This window comes from Leopardus geoffroyi, chromosome D3 (assembly GCF_018350155.1).
Source record: "Leopardus geoffroyi isolate Oge1 chromosome D3, O.geoffroyi_Oge1_pat1.0, whole genome shotgun sequence".
Taxonomy (NCBI): Eukaryota; Metazoa; Chordata; class Mammalia; order Carnivora; family Felidae; genus Leopardus; species Leopardus geoffroyi.
Window position 1 is genome coordinate 93874288 of NC_059339.1, and position 17489 is coordinate 93891776.

At 45.4% G+C, this 17489-nt stretch overlaps 1 protein-coding gene and 1 long non-coding RNA gene across 12 annotated transcripts in view; one reads left to right on the forward strand and one right to left on the reverse strand.

Annotated features, from left to right (window-relative positions):
• Positions 1-17489, forward strand: part of ATP9B (ATPase phospholipid transporting 9B (putative)) — a 254025-nt gene that overhangs the window by 84397 nt on the left and 152139 nt on the right. For all 11 annotated transcript variants that reach the window (XM_045457995.1, XM_045458002.1, XM_045457997.1 and 8 more), the window contains one exon: positions 9871-9965. In XM_045457995.1, the coding sequence (XP_045313951.1) occupies positions 9871-9965 (95 nt within the window). The remainder of the gene's footprint in view (positions 1-9870; positions 9966-17489) is intronic.
• Positions 1770-5562, reverse strand: LOC123587916. The gene is made up of 3 exons (XR_006707605.1): positions 5200-5562; positions 2014-2575; positions 1770-1852 (listed from the first exon to the last, which is right to left on the reverse strand). It is a non-coding gene; the product is annotated as an uncharacterized LOC123587916 (long non-coding RNA).

The window sequence follows — 17489 nt, forward strand, 5'->3', positions numbered from 1 at the left end:
GGCAGAATCACGAACGAACTTCTGAACTGGGGGAGTGGCCTCCCAACCACATGCATCCGGTGGTAAAGGGTAAAAATCCGACTGTGAATTCGGGTACCACCTTTGAGCCAACAGGAAGTTTATGTGGGGCCAGGAGTAGCCCTCAGAAAGCCAGGAATAAAAATCTGGTCAGGGGCATCGGGAGTGTCCCTGCTACAGGGGAAGTGGACTTCACGGAATTAGGTCAGCCAAGTTGCTAAAAATACACAACGTGCCTAACCAACCACCAGCACCCAAATACAACGTTTGATGTTTGCATAACACGGTTCAGACTGCTGACTGATCAGCCGTGGTGAGTTTTATGTGCTAGTACGACACAGGGTTAGAGTCGGATGACCTCGTGGTGGCATTGTGCCCTTCCCACGCCGACCTCGGGGCGCTGCAACTCAAGGCTTGCGGCAGCGGCACGTTACCTGCCTCCTGTCTGATGGGAGCTCACATATCAGGCACTTCGTAGACGGCCAGTAATATGAATGACCTCCTTTTTCGAGGAGAAAGAAGTGAGTGACTTGGTGTTATGCATACATGCCTCCATATATTTTTTGAGGGGCGGGTGCGGAACAGTTGCTAATCAGGAGAGCGGACGCCATATTTCCTTCTTCCTTAATTTGGAGTATTCTGTTAGTGCCTCCCCATAACCATCTTTAGAAGGTGTTTTCTAAATGAGCCAGGCCCTGAAGAAGTGTACTTGCATTACATTTTTTTTTAGAGTTTATTTATTTTGTGGGGCGCCTGGGTCGCTCAGTCGGTTGAGCGTCCGACTTCAGCTCAGGTCATGATCTCACACTCCATGAGTTCGAGCCCCTCATCGGGCTCTGTGCTGACAGCTCAGAGCCTGGAGCCCGCTTCAGATTCTGTCTCTTCCCCTCTCTCTGCCCCTCCCCTGCTCATTTTCTGTCTCTCTCTGTCTCGAAAATAAATAAAAACATTAAAAAAAAAATTTTTTTTTAAAGTTTATTTATTTTGAGAGACGGGGGCGGGGGGGTAGAGAGTGAGGGGGAGAGAGAGAATCCCAAGCAGGCTCCATGCTGTCAGCACAGAGCCTGACAAGGGGGTCGATGTCAGATCTCACAAACCACAAGATCATGACCCGAGCTGAAACCAAGAGTGGGACGCTTAACCGACTGAGCCACCCAGACGCCCTGTAGTGTACTTGTATTAAATTCTATGTCCCCAGGTTCGTCTCCTTGGCACTTTATCCAGTCTGTATCCCTCCTTCTCCCCACCCCCCAGTGGTCTCTTTTATTGCGGTCCTTTGGCCCCCGAGGTTCAGGAGGATCCCAGTCATGGCAGAAAAGACCGTTACACTCCGCGAGTGAGTATACCTGCTTTGTTAAGCTGACTGTTCTGGGTGCGTGAAGCGTGTTGTGACGGGTCTTCTTTCCGGTAACTGTATATCGTAGCCACTTGGCATGCCCGCCGGATCCCTCTCCCTCGGTGACTTTCGCAGAAGCCCTTCCATCTGATTTCTAGAATAGGACGTTGGGTTGCTCCAGATGACGAAGTGTGGGTTTTGTGTTAAGGACTTTGAGTCTGGCTTCCTTATCAACCTGGACCGTGTGTGTCTCCCAGAACTTCTTTTATTCCTTCTGATTTGGCTTATTGCTTCTCTAATTCCTCGTCTGTAAACCTGCTAAGGTCAGTAGGAGCACTGCTTTCTGTTCAGGGAGTACTGAATACACCTGTAGGGGCAGCATCGCGTGGAAACCTGTGTTGAGGAAAAGCACAGCTGTACCTGTGACTTACGGTACAAGTTGGTGGCGCTGCTTTGTCACCCTATCAGCAGTTCTTAGTGAATAGTTCCAGACGTTTCCTGTAAAATCATCATCAGGTCTTTATTTGCATTTTATCAGTTAATCTGTTCTTCTTCACATTATTCACAACCTTCCACCACTATTCAGTTTTATTTTTGTTTTAATTATAAGCATCTATAAAATGTATTTTAACCATTTTAAATTATTTTAACAACTTAACTGTTAAATAGCCATGTCATTTGAGCTGCTTTATGGATAAGTGATCTTTAACGGGTCTGTTAGATGTCAGAAAACTCAGCTGTTGTCATCTGGTTCTGCCGTCTGAGTCTAAGCAGCTTCGGGACGCTTAAAGTTATGCCATCCGTACTAGTAAAGTAGTTCAAGACACCGTGGAAACCTTTTATTTAATGTTTCTGTTTTGCCGTGGTCTCTCCTGGATAAAAGGGGAAAGGCGGTGAGACGGGTTATTGATGAAGTTGGCTGCTGAGGTGGAGAGGAAGTGCCCTGGCCAGCACCCACCGCAGCGAGCTCTGGAGGCAGTGTGCATGCAGCCAGCCGCTCACCGGAGCACGCGGGTGCCGGGCCGCATCCGTCCGTAGTGCCGTCGGTGAAGTCTGTGGGTGCGGGCAGCCCTGAGAGTCAGGGGAACGGGGCCCTGAACCTACGTATGAGGGAGGTGTAACTGGAAGGAGTCTCCCTCTGTAGGTGCCCGAACGTAAACTTAAATGTGGCTTCTGCAGTTCTGGTTACTTGCTGTTCTGGTTACTCGCAGGGTTTCTTTACTGCAAAGATCGAATGTTTGTACGGTCAGGGCCACTGTAGGGTCAGGGCCACTTTCTACCACCTACCCCGCCTCGCCCCTGTGCAGTTGAAAACCCGTGTATAACTTTGGACTCCCCCACACTTAATTACCAATAGCCCGCTGTTGGCGGGAACCCTTACCAATAACATAAAGTGCACACATTTTGCATGTATTGTATACTGTGTTCTTAAAGTAAAGCAGGCTGGAGGAAAAACGTTATTAAGAAAATCGTAAGGAGGGGCGCCTGGGTGGCTCAGTCGGTTAAGCGTCTGACTTTGGCTCAGGTCATGATCTTGCGGTTCATGGGTTCGAGCCTCACGTCAGGCTCTGTGCCGACAGCTCGGAGCCCGGAGCCTGCTTGGGATTCTGTGGCTCCCTCTCTGTCTCTCTTCCCCTCCCAACTCGTGCTCTGCCTCTCCCTCTCTCTCAAAAAACAAATAAACATTAAAAAAATTTTCTGTAAGTAAAAAGAAAGAAAATCATAAGGAAAAGAAAATGCACTTCTAGTGCTATATTGTACTGTACTTCTTTTCAAACAATCCTTGTATAAGTGTAAGGATCAACGGTACAAGGTGTTGGTTGATATGTTCTGTACTAATCTGAATGCATTTTAAAATATATTTTCAGACTTTTTTTTTTTTAAGTAGGCTTCGTGCCCAGCATGGGGCCCGGTGAGGGGTTTGAACTCACAGCCTTGAGGTCCAGACTTGAGCTGAGATCAAGAGTTGGATGCTGAACCCACTGAGCCACCCAGGCGCCCCTAGACCTTATTGTCTTAGAGCGGTTTTAGGTTTACAAACGAGGGAGGGACAGAGGTTTTCCGTGTGTGCCCTGCCTTCACACATGTATGGCTTCTCCCTGTCGTCAGCACACCCCAGCAGAGTGGCGCACTGGTTACCGTAGATGCACCTGCACCAGCCAAAGCCCCGGGTTTACGTGAGGCTCCACTCTTGGTGGTTCGTGTTCTGTCGACTTGCACAAACGGATAAAGACATGTGTTGTTATGGCATCGTACAGAGTATTTTCCTTAGTGATGCTGTATGTAAAAATCCTTCGTGCTCCGTCCGTTCATCCCTCAGCAACCACCGATCGTTCTGTGGTCTCCTTAGTTTTGCCTTTTCCAGAACGCCGTATCAGATTTTCTTTCATCGAGTGACGTGCGTGAAAATTTCCTCTGTGTCTTTCACGGCCTGATGGCTCATTTCTTTTTAGTGCTGACTAATTCTTCGTTGTCTGGATGGACCACAGTTTATTCGTGTACTTACTGAAGGACACCCTAGTTGCTTCCGAGTGTTGGCAGTTATGGAAGCAGCTGGTGTAAGACGCACGTGCAGGTTTTTGTGTTGACTTACGTTCACACCTCCTTTGGGTAAATGCCAAGCAGTCCTGCTGGATTATACAGTAAGGTTGTGGTTAGCTTTGCAAGAAGCCAGCAAGCTGTCTTCTGCGGTGGCTGCACGATGTTGCGTTCGCACCATCAGTGAGCGCGAGCTCCTGGGGCTCCACAGCCCGTCAGCACTCGGCCTGGTCAGTGCCCCGGGCATGGGCCGTTCTAATAGGGGTGGGTTGCTGTCTCCCTGTGGTTGTGACTTGTATCCCTGATGACATGGGATGACGTGGAGACTTTCATGTGCTTACTTGTCGTCCGTATATCTTCTTTGTTGAGGGCTTCAGCCCATTTTTTAATCAGGTTGTTTCCTTACTGTTGAGTTTGAAGAGTTCTTTGTATATGTTGAATAACGATCCTGTATCAGATGTATATTTTGCAAACATTCGCCCTCCCAGTCTGTGGCGTGTTTTCTAATTCTCTTGATAATGTCTTGCAGAACAGAAGTTTTAAATTTTACCAAAGTCTGGCTAATCACATATTTCTCTCTTGGATCGTTTCTTTGGTGCGGTATCTAAAAAGCCCTCACCACACCTGGGGTCACCTAGGTTTTCTCCTATATTGTCTTACAGGACTTTTATAGTTTTGTATTTTGTATTTAGGTCCCATTTGGAGTTGATTTTCCTGAGGGATGTAAGGTCTGCGTCTAGATTCAGTTTTTCGGCGGGAGGTGGGGGGGGGCGTTGGTTGGTTTTCCCAGCGCCATTTCCCGATGACACGGTGTTTGCTCCTTTCTTGAAGCTGTGTTTATGGGGCTTAATTCTGGGCTCTGTTCTGCTCCATTGACCTGTGTGCACTCTCTCACCACACCCCACCACCTTATTGTTGTTTTCCAGTAAGCCTTCTTTTTACAAGGCTGGTGAATGCTTTTAATTTTTAAATGTATCTTTTTTGTTATTGTGTTAAAATACACATAACATAAAATTTATTATCTCTTTTAGAGTTCTTGGACCCGGTTCCAAAGTTGGGGTAGGGAGGGTCCCACACACACAAGCTCAGGCAGTTCTCGGGACACCTGCAGGGTGCCTGCGGATTCTGACACTGTCCACCCGGAGGCAGCATCAGATCCTGCGCAGTAAGGGCTCAGTCCTGTAAGATGCCCCCACCCCGACTTCGGACACCGGCCGGAAGTCCCAGGCTGTTTGTTACTCGTGCTTCTGACCAACTGGCAATTTGCTGCCGCGGCTCACAGAACTCAGGGGAACACTGCCGCTCACCTGGTGGCTCAAGGAGGTGACAAAGGCTAAAAATCAACCGCCAGAGGAAGAGATCATAGGGACAGGTCTGGGGAAAGGCTGTGGGGCTTCCATCCCTCCCCGCACAGCACTCTTCCCAATCTCCAGAAGCTTCTGAACCCGGTCCTTTGGCATTTTTACCGAGGCTTCTTTGTATAGCCACAGTTGATTAGATCTTTGGCCATTGGCCGATTCAGCCTCCAGCCCCTCCCCTCTCCACAGAGGTCGGGGGTGGGGCCGGAAGTTCCAACCCTCTGATCACACATGGTTGGTCGTCCTGGCAACATCCCCGCCCTTGAGTGGGGTCTCCTTCATTAACAAAAGACACCTTTATCCCTCTCAACAGGTAGGATATTTAGGAGCAGAGAGTGAGAAATTGTGGACTAACACCAAATATAGATTTCTCATAAATCACAGCGTCACTCCGTCTTAACCATTTGTAAGTGCAAGCTTTCATGATGTTAAATACATTCACACTGTTGTGCAACTACACCAGTCCTCTGCCCCTGTAACTTTTCACCTTGTAGGGCAGGAACTCTGTATCCATTAAAACATAACTCCTCGTTCTCCCCTCCTCTCATACGGCATTCTGCTTTCTGTCTTTATGATTTGACTCCTCTAAGAACCTTATGTGAGTGGAATCCTGCCGTATGTGTCTTTTTGTGTGTGGCTGGTTTCATTTAGCGTAATGTCCTCAAGGTTCGTCCATGTTGCATCGTATTGCGCAATTTCCTTCCTTAAGGCTCGATGTCTTACACTGTATGTACAGAGCACATTTTCCGTATCCACGCCTCCATCAGTGGACGCTTGGGTTTTTCTCGTGTTTTGGCTCCTGTGAATAATGCTGTGACCATGTAAAACACAGTGTACGCTTCTCTTCTGGAGACCCTGCTTTCGGTTCTTAAGGGTTTATCCCCAGGAGTGGAGCTGCTGCCTCATTTGCTAATTCTGTGTTTAATCTTGTGACAAATTGCCATACTCTTTCCCACGGAACATCTCTCACCGTCCTTCCTCTTTCAACCTCTGTGTGTCTTTGGAGCTCAAGGGAGTCTCCTCCAGACCGCATGTGGTTGGATTGTGCGTTTTCACTGATTCTCCCCGTCTCTCTTTTTGGAGTTTCACCCACTTACATCTTAACATAATGATGGAAAAGGACTTTTTCACTGCAGTTGGTTTCCCATGTGCCTTAGAGCTCTTTTTGATCCCTGACTTTCTGTATTACTTTCTGTTTTGGTGAGTGTTTTGTAGTGAAGTGTTTAAATTGCTTTCTCACTGCCTGTTGTTTCCATTCTAGAACTTTTTTCGCTACGGTTACCATGGGGATGACATTCAGAATCCTGAAGATACAATTGTGGAATTTCAGTTTGTACCGACTTAAGTTCAATAATGTACAAGAATCTGCTCACTTACAACTCCATCCCCCCACCCCTTTGTGGATGTCACAGAATTACATCTTTATTCATTGTGTGTCCAAAAACATAAACTAAAAATTATTTTGAGTGCATTCATAGTGTTTCAAAGTATGTACAAAACAAGATGTGGAATTATAAACCAAAGTTACATAATTTCAACTTTTAGAGGAACGATTGCTTTTCTTCAGATTTATGAATCTCTGAAATCATGTAGAAAGCCAAGTGCAGTTATAGACTGTTGTGGCCATACTCCTCGTGTTATAACCTGCCGTGGGCTGGCCTGCCCCGAGACCTTAGTTCTCGCACGGCCTCTAGTGACTGTCTCCTGTCCTGTCCTTGCGTCTGCCCTACTCCCGGGAACAAGCAGCTCTTGCAGAAAAGGTCGGTGGTCCCCACCTCCCACGGCGTTTGTCTGTCTGGGAACGTCTTGATCTCCCTCTCACTTTGCAGCACAGTCTTGCTGGGTATAGGAGTCACACGTGACGGGCCTGTCTTCGTACACTGTTTTGAATGTGTTGTGCACTTTCTCTGAAACCCAAAGTTTCTGGTGAAAAATCTGCACATAAGCTTACTGAGGGCCCCTTGGGTGTGATGATTCCCCTCTCTCTTGGTGCTTTCAAGATTCTTGGTCTTTTGAAAGTTTGGTTACAACTTGTCTCAGAGTGGGTCTGAGTTCATCTTACTTGGCTTTCTTTGGGCTTCATAGGTGTTCACATCTGTGTCTTGTATTACATATGAGATGTTTTCAGTAATTACTTCTCCAGATAGTCTCTTGGCCCCTTTCTCTCTTCTTCTTCTGGGACTCCCACTGTGTGTATGCTGGGCTGAGTGGTGGGTCCCATAGGCCTCTCAGTCTCCGTTCATGGTTTTTCAGCTCATTTTCTTTCTGTCCCTCATTTTGGGCCATTTCTATTGCCCTGTCTTCAGGTTCACCGATTCTTTCTTTTGCCTGTTCAAGTCTGCCTTGGACTCTACCCAGGGAATTTTTCACTGACATTATTATATGTGTTGAATTGTCAGCTGTTGAATTTTTTTTTTCCTTTTTCTCTTTATGTTTTCTCTCTTTTTATTGATTCCATCTTGTTCATAATTATTTTCTTGACTTTGAGCATCTTTTAGACTAGTCCTTGTCTAGTAGATCTGACGTCGGGTCTTCTTCGGGGACAGTATCTGTTGTTTGGCAGCCCCCCCCCCCCCTTAAATTGGCCATACTCTGCTGTTACTTTGTGTGCCTTGGGATTTTTGTTGAACACTGGACATTTTGATCTTCATAATGTGGTAATTCTGAAAATCAGATGTCTCCCCCGCTCCAACAATGGATCAGCCTGAGACTCTGTAATGAGCGGAACGGCATTGGAGGTCACCCGGCACACACACGCACGCGCACGCGCACACGCACACACATGTGTGCCTAACCGGTCGTCTCGTGAAGGTGGCAGGCGGCCAACTCATCGTCTTGAAATGCGGATAAATTGCAACAAGGAATCAGTACTTTCTCACAGGAACTGTGTCACCAGGTGACAAGACCGAATCCAAAGAGCGGATGCCTCTCTTTCTACATTTTATTCTAGCTCTTTATTCTGAGAAGGAAGGAAAGACTTCTGTTTTCTTCGACCTGTAGTGCAGGCGTGGGTATGGGCGTTGAGCACAAAGGGCCTGTTGGCATCAAAGCAGAGCAGAGCCTGGACACGGTGCCTCTGGATGGAAGTCGGGCAACAGTTCTGATGGTCCCTGGAGTGTGAGCTGGGCTCCGGGTGCAGGAGCTGGGGTCACGGGACCCCCAGGTGGAGGGGAGATGGTTGGCCTGGATCACGAGCGTTCGGTCAGTGAGATGCAAACGGGGCCTTTCAGTAGACAATTTAGAGGGAGAGCAGGGAGGGCCTGTAGATGAAATGTGACTTGGAAGACGTGCCCAGAACGGACAAGGCTCGGCTGTAGTGGCTTGAGGGGGGTTTGGGGGGTAGACTCTCAATCAAAGCAAGAAGTGCGAGTGGCGGTAGTGTTACAAGGAGGGAGGGCTGTGTGGGACGGGGCACGTGCAGGGTCTTCTTGGGAGGTTGCAGTTGTCTACCAGGTCCTGTCGTGAGTCACCAAGGTACACGCATGCTGGTGTGGGTTTCTACGACCAGCGTATTTTGTAAGTGGGCTTTTGAAAAACCTGAAGTCACTGGAATTCATCTGGTAATGAAACTGCTAATGTATCGTTTTATGTGCTTGTTTTTAGGGGTTGCTTTTTAGGAGTTTGGTGTAATTTGCTTTTATAATCATGTAAAACACATACGGTTTCAGAGCGAGCAGTGTAAAATGGGGGGCACTCGGGTGTGGCAGACGTCACCCCCATGTCCCCACCTGCACGTCCCCTCCCTGCCCCACCTGGCCTGTCAGGGGAAGGTGCCGTTCCACGCCCAGCGTCTGCATCCCGCTTCCTTCACCTGGCGGTGTGCACCCAAGGGATCGTTCCCAGTGAAAATGGAGGTCTCTCGCATTCCCTCGCATTCCCTCGCATTCTCTCTCATTCTCTCGCATTCCCTCTCATTCCCTCGCATTCCCTCTCTCCCTCCCTTTCCTTTGTCCCCTCCCTCCATGCCTGCCACCTGGGCCCTGTGTTTTCCTGCTGCTCGTGCTCCTGTGATTCACCGATTCCCAGCCTTTCATTACCATAAATAACGTTACAGGGTCATCTGGCACATCGGTCAGTTTTTGTTTATCTGTCTTAGGACAGGTTCTGAGAAATGGTGTGAGAGTGGTCAAGGGTAAATCGAATTTTGTAATTTAATATTTTCTCATGTTAAAATTTGAGAGGGTCGTATGACGATAGACCTTACCTGGGTTTTGACATTTTAGCTGTGCTTTTGTTACTGAACCTGTTTTATGGTGGCACATCAGATAATTTATTAGCAACGTTATGGCGCACGTTCTTGGGATATTTTTGTGTATTTGCATATTCTGTTATCATCAGAACCTGAATTGAGGGTGGGAATGGTCAATGCAGGTTTTCTAAAATAAAGCACTAATTAATACTAAGCCTTAATAGGCCAGAACAGCACGTAAGTAATCAGTAAGTGATCAGTTAATGACCTGGATCTTCTCTGCACACTCGTTTGTGAATCAAATAAATGAAGCCTCGTAAGGAGTTTTGTTTCCGTGAATCTCTAGAGGCATCATTTCTGTATCCCACTGTGCTGGCGAATTGTGCTCTTAAAGTACCTGTAACTCTGGAACTTTCTTCTTTCATTCCAAGGTTCGTGTTTTATTCGCACTGACCAGCTCGATGGTGAAACTGACTGGAAGCTGAAGGTGGCGGTGAGCTGCACGCAGAGGCTGCCAGCCTTGGGGGTGAGTGTCCTTGCGCTTCCGGTGCCATTCACGTGTCGTGCTCGCTGCCGGGCAGTAAACAGTTTCTGTGTACCAGCTAGCTTATTGAATGCCCTGACAGTTGTTCAAAATAATTTTATTATTACTAACGAAGGATTGTTGAAAATTACACCAAAATTATTTCTGTGGTGTCTTAGCACATGCCCTGCTCGCTTTTCTCTCCTTTTCTCTCACTTTCCCTTTCCTTTTGGTCTTTTACTTGTAAACCCTCTCAGTTGGGTAATCGTTAAGATTGAGAACTTCTGGCGGGTTAAGTGAGTCCATTATTGCTCACTGGCTCCCTGGTGGTCTGGTTGCCATAGTTTTGGCAGACCTCGGAGCCCAGATGAAGTTCGCCTCCTTGTGGAGCCTGGTTCGTGTGGCGCCGTTCTTGTGATGGCGGAGAAGCTTCTTCCCTCCGGAGGAAGGGGCGTGTTGCGGGGTCTCTTGGCTCAGAGAGGAGGAGGAGCGCACCCTCAGCACCTCGCGTGGTCTCCGCCCAGTGGCCCTCTGTTCCCGGGAGTAGGCAGGGCCGGGATTGGAGGAAACCGTGCCTCTGGATTTCAGCATTTTCAGCCAGGTCTCACAAGTGCTGAGGCTCTCCTAAGCCTGCACACATCTTTTTGTAACAAAACCACAGTTGAGGCCGCTTGGTGCTTGTGTGAGATGTAGTATATATCTGAATGAGAGGAGCTTCGTTCTTCTGACATGATTTTCTCCTAACCGGCGTAGACTAAAGAAAACTTGCGATGGTCCAAGAAAGACCTTTGACTCAGGCAGTTGTCGGTCAACGGAAGGGGATTGGGTAGTATAGATTTGGTCACTTTCCTTAGCTTGGTCGGGTCTGGATAGGAATAGCTGTTGGTACTGCGTGCGGTTTCCGGTTACTGACCTTCCCCATCCCGTGCACACTGGACCTTTTGGGAACTAAGTGTGTGTGGCGTGTGTAAAACTTGGAAGTATTTGGTTCTTTAGGTATTTTCGGTTGCCTATATGTTTGGTGCTCCCTAGGTTGAAATTCATTCTTTTATATGTTTTATCTGTGTCTTCCAAAACCTGTTGTCACGAATGGGCATTTGCTTATTTGTTCTGTCCATTCATTGTCACGTGATAATGCAGGTCATATAATATGTCTGTCATACTTAACCTCTCCTCCTGACTTTCCCTCTCTCTCTCTCTCTCTCTTTTTTTTTTTTTTTTTGGCAGTCCTTTAACACAAACACACACACACAACCATTCTTACCCCAAGGGTGACACAGGAGAGGGTGCGGGTTGCCAGGTTGGCGCTCCACATCTTGGTTTCCTGACTGCTGACTTGGAGAAGGATCCCTCTCATTTCATCAGCTAACATCGTGCACCTCTGTCATGGGTGGGCCAAGTAGGCAGCCCCCAGTAGGTGTATTTTTTAAATATATGAACGTGAAGGGGAGGCATGTAAGTAGCAAGTTTTCCTTTCTCAGAGAAATTGTGAAAGGTAGAAGAGGGGTGTGGGTGAAGGAGTGCCTAGGCTTCCGCTCTAGTAGGTCATAGGTCATAGGTCATCGCAGAAGAGCCGTGCCCATATTCCTGTAACCAGAGTGTAATTACTGGTGACCGTGCTTCAAAACACTTAAATAGTGAAGAAAAAAATCCCAGTTTCTTAGAGAAAATTTGGACAGTTCATTGTTTTAATTTGTACGTCTTTGGATACTAATTCAGTTGGAAATTTGCACCACGTGTTCACTAGAAATTTGTCTTTATTTCGTTGTTGGCCCTTCTCTCCTGCCCATTTTTGTGTTGGTGTTTGCCAGTCAGATTTTATATGCACTCATGTGCGTGTAGTACTGAATTGATGAAACCAGATGTATGCAAAGTGTGTCCTGTTTTTAATTCTTCCCTGTTTAGACACGGAAATATTCTTAGATCTCTGGTATCATCTCAGTACATCTTGTGGTCTCCATCATTCCCCGGGTCAGAAATTGTGTTGGAAAGTTGTCGAGACTACTGTTCTGGATCAGTTTCTCAGTCAGTGCCAGGTGGCACACCACTTGGATGATTTGTTTCCAGTCTGTTAATTCTCAATGTTCTGGGGTGGTTTATTTAAATTCCGTAGGATGTGGAGTGAGCTTTGCCCACTCCACAGGGGGCAGGCACAAATGGGAAGCTAGGAAGTCATTAAGTCACAAGTCAGGGATGTGTGGGAAAGTGTGCATGCAGAACCCGCCAGCCTGCTTTTCAGTGGCTGTGCCATCAAACACCCCCACTGGCCGTGCATGATTGCTGCAGTTTCTCCACAGCCTTGCTAATATTTGGTGGGGTGGTTTATTTTTCTTATTTTTTTACTTTAGTCATTTCCGTAAGTGTGTAGTGACACCTCATTGTAGTTTGCATTTCCGTAACGGCTAGTAACCTGGAACATTGTTTCATGTGCTCGTTTTCCATCTCCGTATCCTCTTTGGTGAAATGTCTGTGCGTGCCTTTTTAGTGACTTTTGTGTCATCCCCTAGAATGTTCTTTCTACCTGATCACGCCATGTGCAAAGAAGACACTATAGCTCTTTTATGCAAGTGTGCGTGTACGGCCTTCTCTTTCTTTTACTCGCAGTATCACACTGGCTGCGGTCGCTAATTGCATTGTTGAACGGAAGTGATGAAACCGTTCTTTCCGTTCTTGGGGAACACGTAGCTTCTTAACATCCTTTGTGATGGTAGTTGTATGCTTTTTTAAGATTCCCCTTACCGGGCTGTGGAAATTCTTTCTATTCCTAGAACGTCCTGAGACGTTTTATTATGAATGGGTATTGGATTTTTCAGAAGCTTTTCTGTCCGTTGACATGATCATATGGTTTTTCTTTGTTATCTGTTAACACGATGATTGACATGGACTGGAAAAATTTGTATTTTGTTTTGCTTTTGTTGTAATGCCTTTGGTTTGTTACCTAGGGGTGAGCTGGCCTCATAAGTTGAGTTGGGAAGTCTTTCTGCCTCCTGTATTTGTTGAAGTAGTTGGTGTAAGATTGGTGTCATTCATTTTTACTATTGGACATATTCAGCCTTGAAACTATCTGAGCTACAAGTTTACTTGGTGGGGAGGTAATTATGAATTGAATTTCTAAAGTAGATAGTAGAGTTAATCAGATTTATTATTCATTGGAAATTTATGTTTGTCGAAGAATTATCTGTTCCATATAAGTGGCCAAATTTAATGGTATAAAATTCATAATCTGTTACTATTTTTTATTTTTAAAATTTTTATTATTTTTAAAAATACAATTTATTGTCAAGTTGGCTTACATACAACACTCAGTGCTCATCCCAACAAGTGTCCTCCTCAATGCCCATCACCCATTTTTCCCTTCTGTTACACTATTTTTTAGTGGTTGTAGGATCCCCCTTGCATCGTCAGTAGTGGTAATTTATATCTTTTCTTCCTAGTCAGTCCGGTCTCATCAGAGGCTCATCAATTTTAGTCATATTTCAAAGAACTTGCTTTTGGTGTCTTTGATCATCTTTATTGTTGGTTTATTTTCTGTATTATTTCTTTCTGATATTTATTCCCTTCATTCTCACTTGGTTTGTGTTCAGTTTTTTATTCTTTGTTACCTTCTTAAAGTGGAAGTAAACTTGATTTTTATGTTGCCGTTTTCTGTTATAAGCCTTTAGCTGTAACACGCCTAAGTGTTACTTAACCTGTATCACACAAATTTTACATACTATATTTTTATTATGTTTTTGTTAAATGTTTTCTAGGTCCTTTGGGATTTCTTCTCATCCTCTGTTTACTTGGAAACATTGTTTACTTACCTTGCAGTCGGGGATTTTCCTGATGTCCTTTGTAATTTAGTTATTTAACCATGTTATGTTCGTCGAAAGCGTTATGTTTTATCTCAGTCCTTTGGTGCAAGTTGGGACTCGTGCCATGACCTGGCACGTGCTGTCTCCGGGTACAGACTGTGTTCTGCTGCTCTGTGGATATCCTGTAAGTGCTCGTTGGGTCAAGTTGATGGAAACTGTTGTTTAAGGGTTGTATATTTTTACTTATTTTCTGCCATTTGTTCTCTTAATTAATGAAACAAGAATTTTAAGATACACTCTTTCTCCTTTGAATTCCATCAGTTGTCTGATGTACTCTGCAGCATCGCTGTTAGGTACACACTCAGAATTATTTCATCTTGTTGGTGAATTGACCTTTTTTCATCATGTGTGACAGTATGCTGTGTTGTGACATCTGCTCTGTGTGATGTTAATATGGTGATTCTCGTGTTCTTTTGATTGGTGTTTGCATGGCATATCTTTGTCCATGCTTTTATGTTTGCAGTGTCTATTTCTTTATATATGGAGTGGGTTTCTTATTAACATAATAGAAGTAGATATTGCTTTTTTACTTACTGACAGTTGTTGCCTTCTTAATGCGTACATTTACCCTAATAATAATGGTTGAGGTAAAGGCAATTATCTTGCTGTTTATTTTCTACTTATCTCTGTGTTCCTTTTTTGCATCTTTAGGTATTATTTTAGATTTTCGTTTGCTTACTATTATTGACTTATCAGCTGTAACAGTTGGTTCTCTTTGTAGTGGTTGTTCTGTGGTTTCCAGCATGTTCCTCACCCACCAGCGTCTCTCTCCACTGGTGTTATACCAGTTCATCTGTAATTTAAGAAACTTGCACAGTAGACTTCCACTTCCTTCCTCTTGTCTTTTGTGTTACCATGTCACGTGTTTTACTTCTGCGTGTTACAAACCACACAATAAAATGGATGTCTTTCTGCTTAAAGTAGTCAAGCATGTTAAGAAGGTATTAAAAAATAAAACCCATCTTTTCCACTTTCCTGCACGTTCACCAGCTCCACAGCCCTCTTTCCTGTGTGTGGGTCCAACTTACCGTTCAGTGTCATTTTCCTGCAACTCAAAAAACTTTTCAGTACGTCATGGAGAAGTCTGCTTGATTAACTGTGAGAATTTTTGCTTGAAAAATGTTTTTATTTTACCTTCATTTTTGGGAGACGTTTTTCAAGTTTTGGTTTGACAGTTTTTCTGGTCTCTGCTGTCATCTCGGAGCTGTCTCTGCTCGGCCTCATGGCATACGTCGTCGTTCTGAAACGCTCTGCAACCCTTCTGTCTCCTCTTTGTCTTTTCTTCCTCAGGGCGTTCTTTCAGGAATTCATGAATGATGTGCCTGATTGGTCTTGCTTCGGGTTTGCTGTTTGTGGTTTTTTTCCCCCAATTTCAAAAACTTTTACTCTTTATTTTTCATGCCTTTCTGCCCAACCCCTCTATCTGGGGCCTGAACGACCTGTGTGGGAGACCACTCGTTATTCCCACAGTCCATTGGCCCTCTCGTGCTCTTTTCTGTGGCTCGGTTTTGATAGTTTCTGTTGCTCTGTCTTCAGATTCACTGATCTGATCTTCTGCAGTATCGAGTCTTCTGTTAAGGCTGTCCAGCGAATTATTTATTCCAAATATTCTATTTTTAATATCTGGAAGTTCCAGGTGGTTCTCTTCTTTTTGTTATTAAGTAGCTTTTTTTCCCTCTCTCCCGATGTGTTTATAGTTTCATTTAAATCACTCAGCAGTTTCTAATACTTACTCTTTATCCATTGTCTCTGTTGTTTCCTGGTATGTTTCTAGTTTTCATTTTTACTCCTTGTTACAGGTCACAATTTCCTGCCTCTTTGCATGTCTGATAATTTTGTAACGGATGCTGGATATAATAAATGTCGTATTTTTTTTCTTTTTTCAAAACCATTGATTTTATTTTCTTAGTTTAGCAGCCTATGAATAAACTTGATCTTTTCAAAGCTTGTTAAACTTTCCTGGGGTGGGCCTCGAGTCCCCTAATCCTACTACAAAGGCCTGGTCTTTCTGGGATAACCATGAAAATTCTTGGTTGTTCACAGATGCCTCTGAGTGGCTGGCTGGTCAGACTTGGTCTCTCCCCCAGTCTGTGTCATCTCTGGGGCTGGTTCTGGCTAGGGCTCTCTGGGTGCGCTCTGCCTGGCCAGAGCTCCCTCCCCCCAGCCAGGCGAGCAGTGGCACCAGCGGTGCACTCGTGAGCTCAGCGCAGGGGCCTCTGGTCCTTTCCACCTCGTCTCCTTCTCGGGGTTTTGCAAATGCTAACTGCCCTGCACCCCTGAGCTCCGGTCTCTGTCCCTAAATTTAAGAAGACTACCTTTGTGGGCTTGGCTTCCCCTTCACTTTGTGGGGGTGGAAAAATCCACTTATGCAGGAAGCTGGCCACCCAGGGGTGCTTCCGGAAGCATTGCGTCCCATGTCTGAAAACGGCTGTTTCTCATATTTTGTTCATTTCCCCGATGTTTTTGGTGGGAGGGCAAGTCTCATACCAGTTACAGCAACATAGCTTATAGAAGTCCTTGATTAATTTTTAATGAGAGATATAAATGCCTTGTGGACTAACTGATCTATGTGACATGAGATTATAGTCAGGGGCTCCTGGGCGGCTCAGTAGGTTAAGCATCCAGCTTGAGCGCAGGTCATGATCTCACGGTTCATGAGTTTGAGCCCCACGTTGGGCTCTGTGCTGACAGCTCGGAGCCTGGAGCCTGCTTCGAATTCTGTGTCTCCCTCTCCCTCTCCGCCCCTAACCCACTTGTGCTGGCTCTTTCTCTCAAAAATAAATGAACCTAAAACATTTTTTTTTAAAAAGAATACAAATTATAATTAAAAGATGGGTCATCAAGCATAAAATTTTAAAACACCGAAGTAATGGGTCTTTGTTTTTGGTGGATTTCCTCGTTGTAGGGACAGACATGCTTAGGAGGACGGGCCCTGGAGCGCACGTGCATGGGGCCACCCTCCTGCCTCACGGCTTCCAGGCCAACCAGCCCTTTCTCTTAGCACTCGTTGTGGAAAAGAAGTGGAGATTAATCTTTGCTGCTTATGACAGTAATGCCATTGAAAATAATATATAAATCATAAAAAGGATGGAAAACTACCATAATTTTACTCGTTAACGTTGGCTGCCGTTCACATTTGGGTAAAAGTTACTCCCGACAGCTCCCCTCGTGTCCCTTCTCCTCACCACGCACTTGGGTGGTTGGCTAGCTCTGCACATACTTGCTTCTGTTAGGATATTTATTCCACGGTATGTTTTGTGTCTCCTTTTTATGTTAGAAAACGTGTGTCTCTGCAAGTGCTCATGGCTGCGTGGTGCTTGACACGTTCTAACTTCAGTGACCAGCCTGGTGTTTATTGGTGAATACGAAAGTTAACACGTGGACGTTTTATAAACAGTGTTAGAAATCAAAAGACAGACATATCTGAAGGATTTTGGTTCTTTTGCCAAGACGTCCCCGAAGACGGCAGCAGCGTGTGCATTTCCTGTGTATCAGTCCGTCGGTTGACCTGTCTTCTCCCACCTGATGACTGGAAATGGCATTCTGTTCAAATTTACGTTTCTCTTTTATAAGTTTGTGCTGTGGTATCTGCCTCTTTTTCTGTTGTATGTTTTTAGAGGTCTTTGTGTGCAGCTTGTGAAGCATTTGCATCAGTTTCCACTCTCCTTCGGTC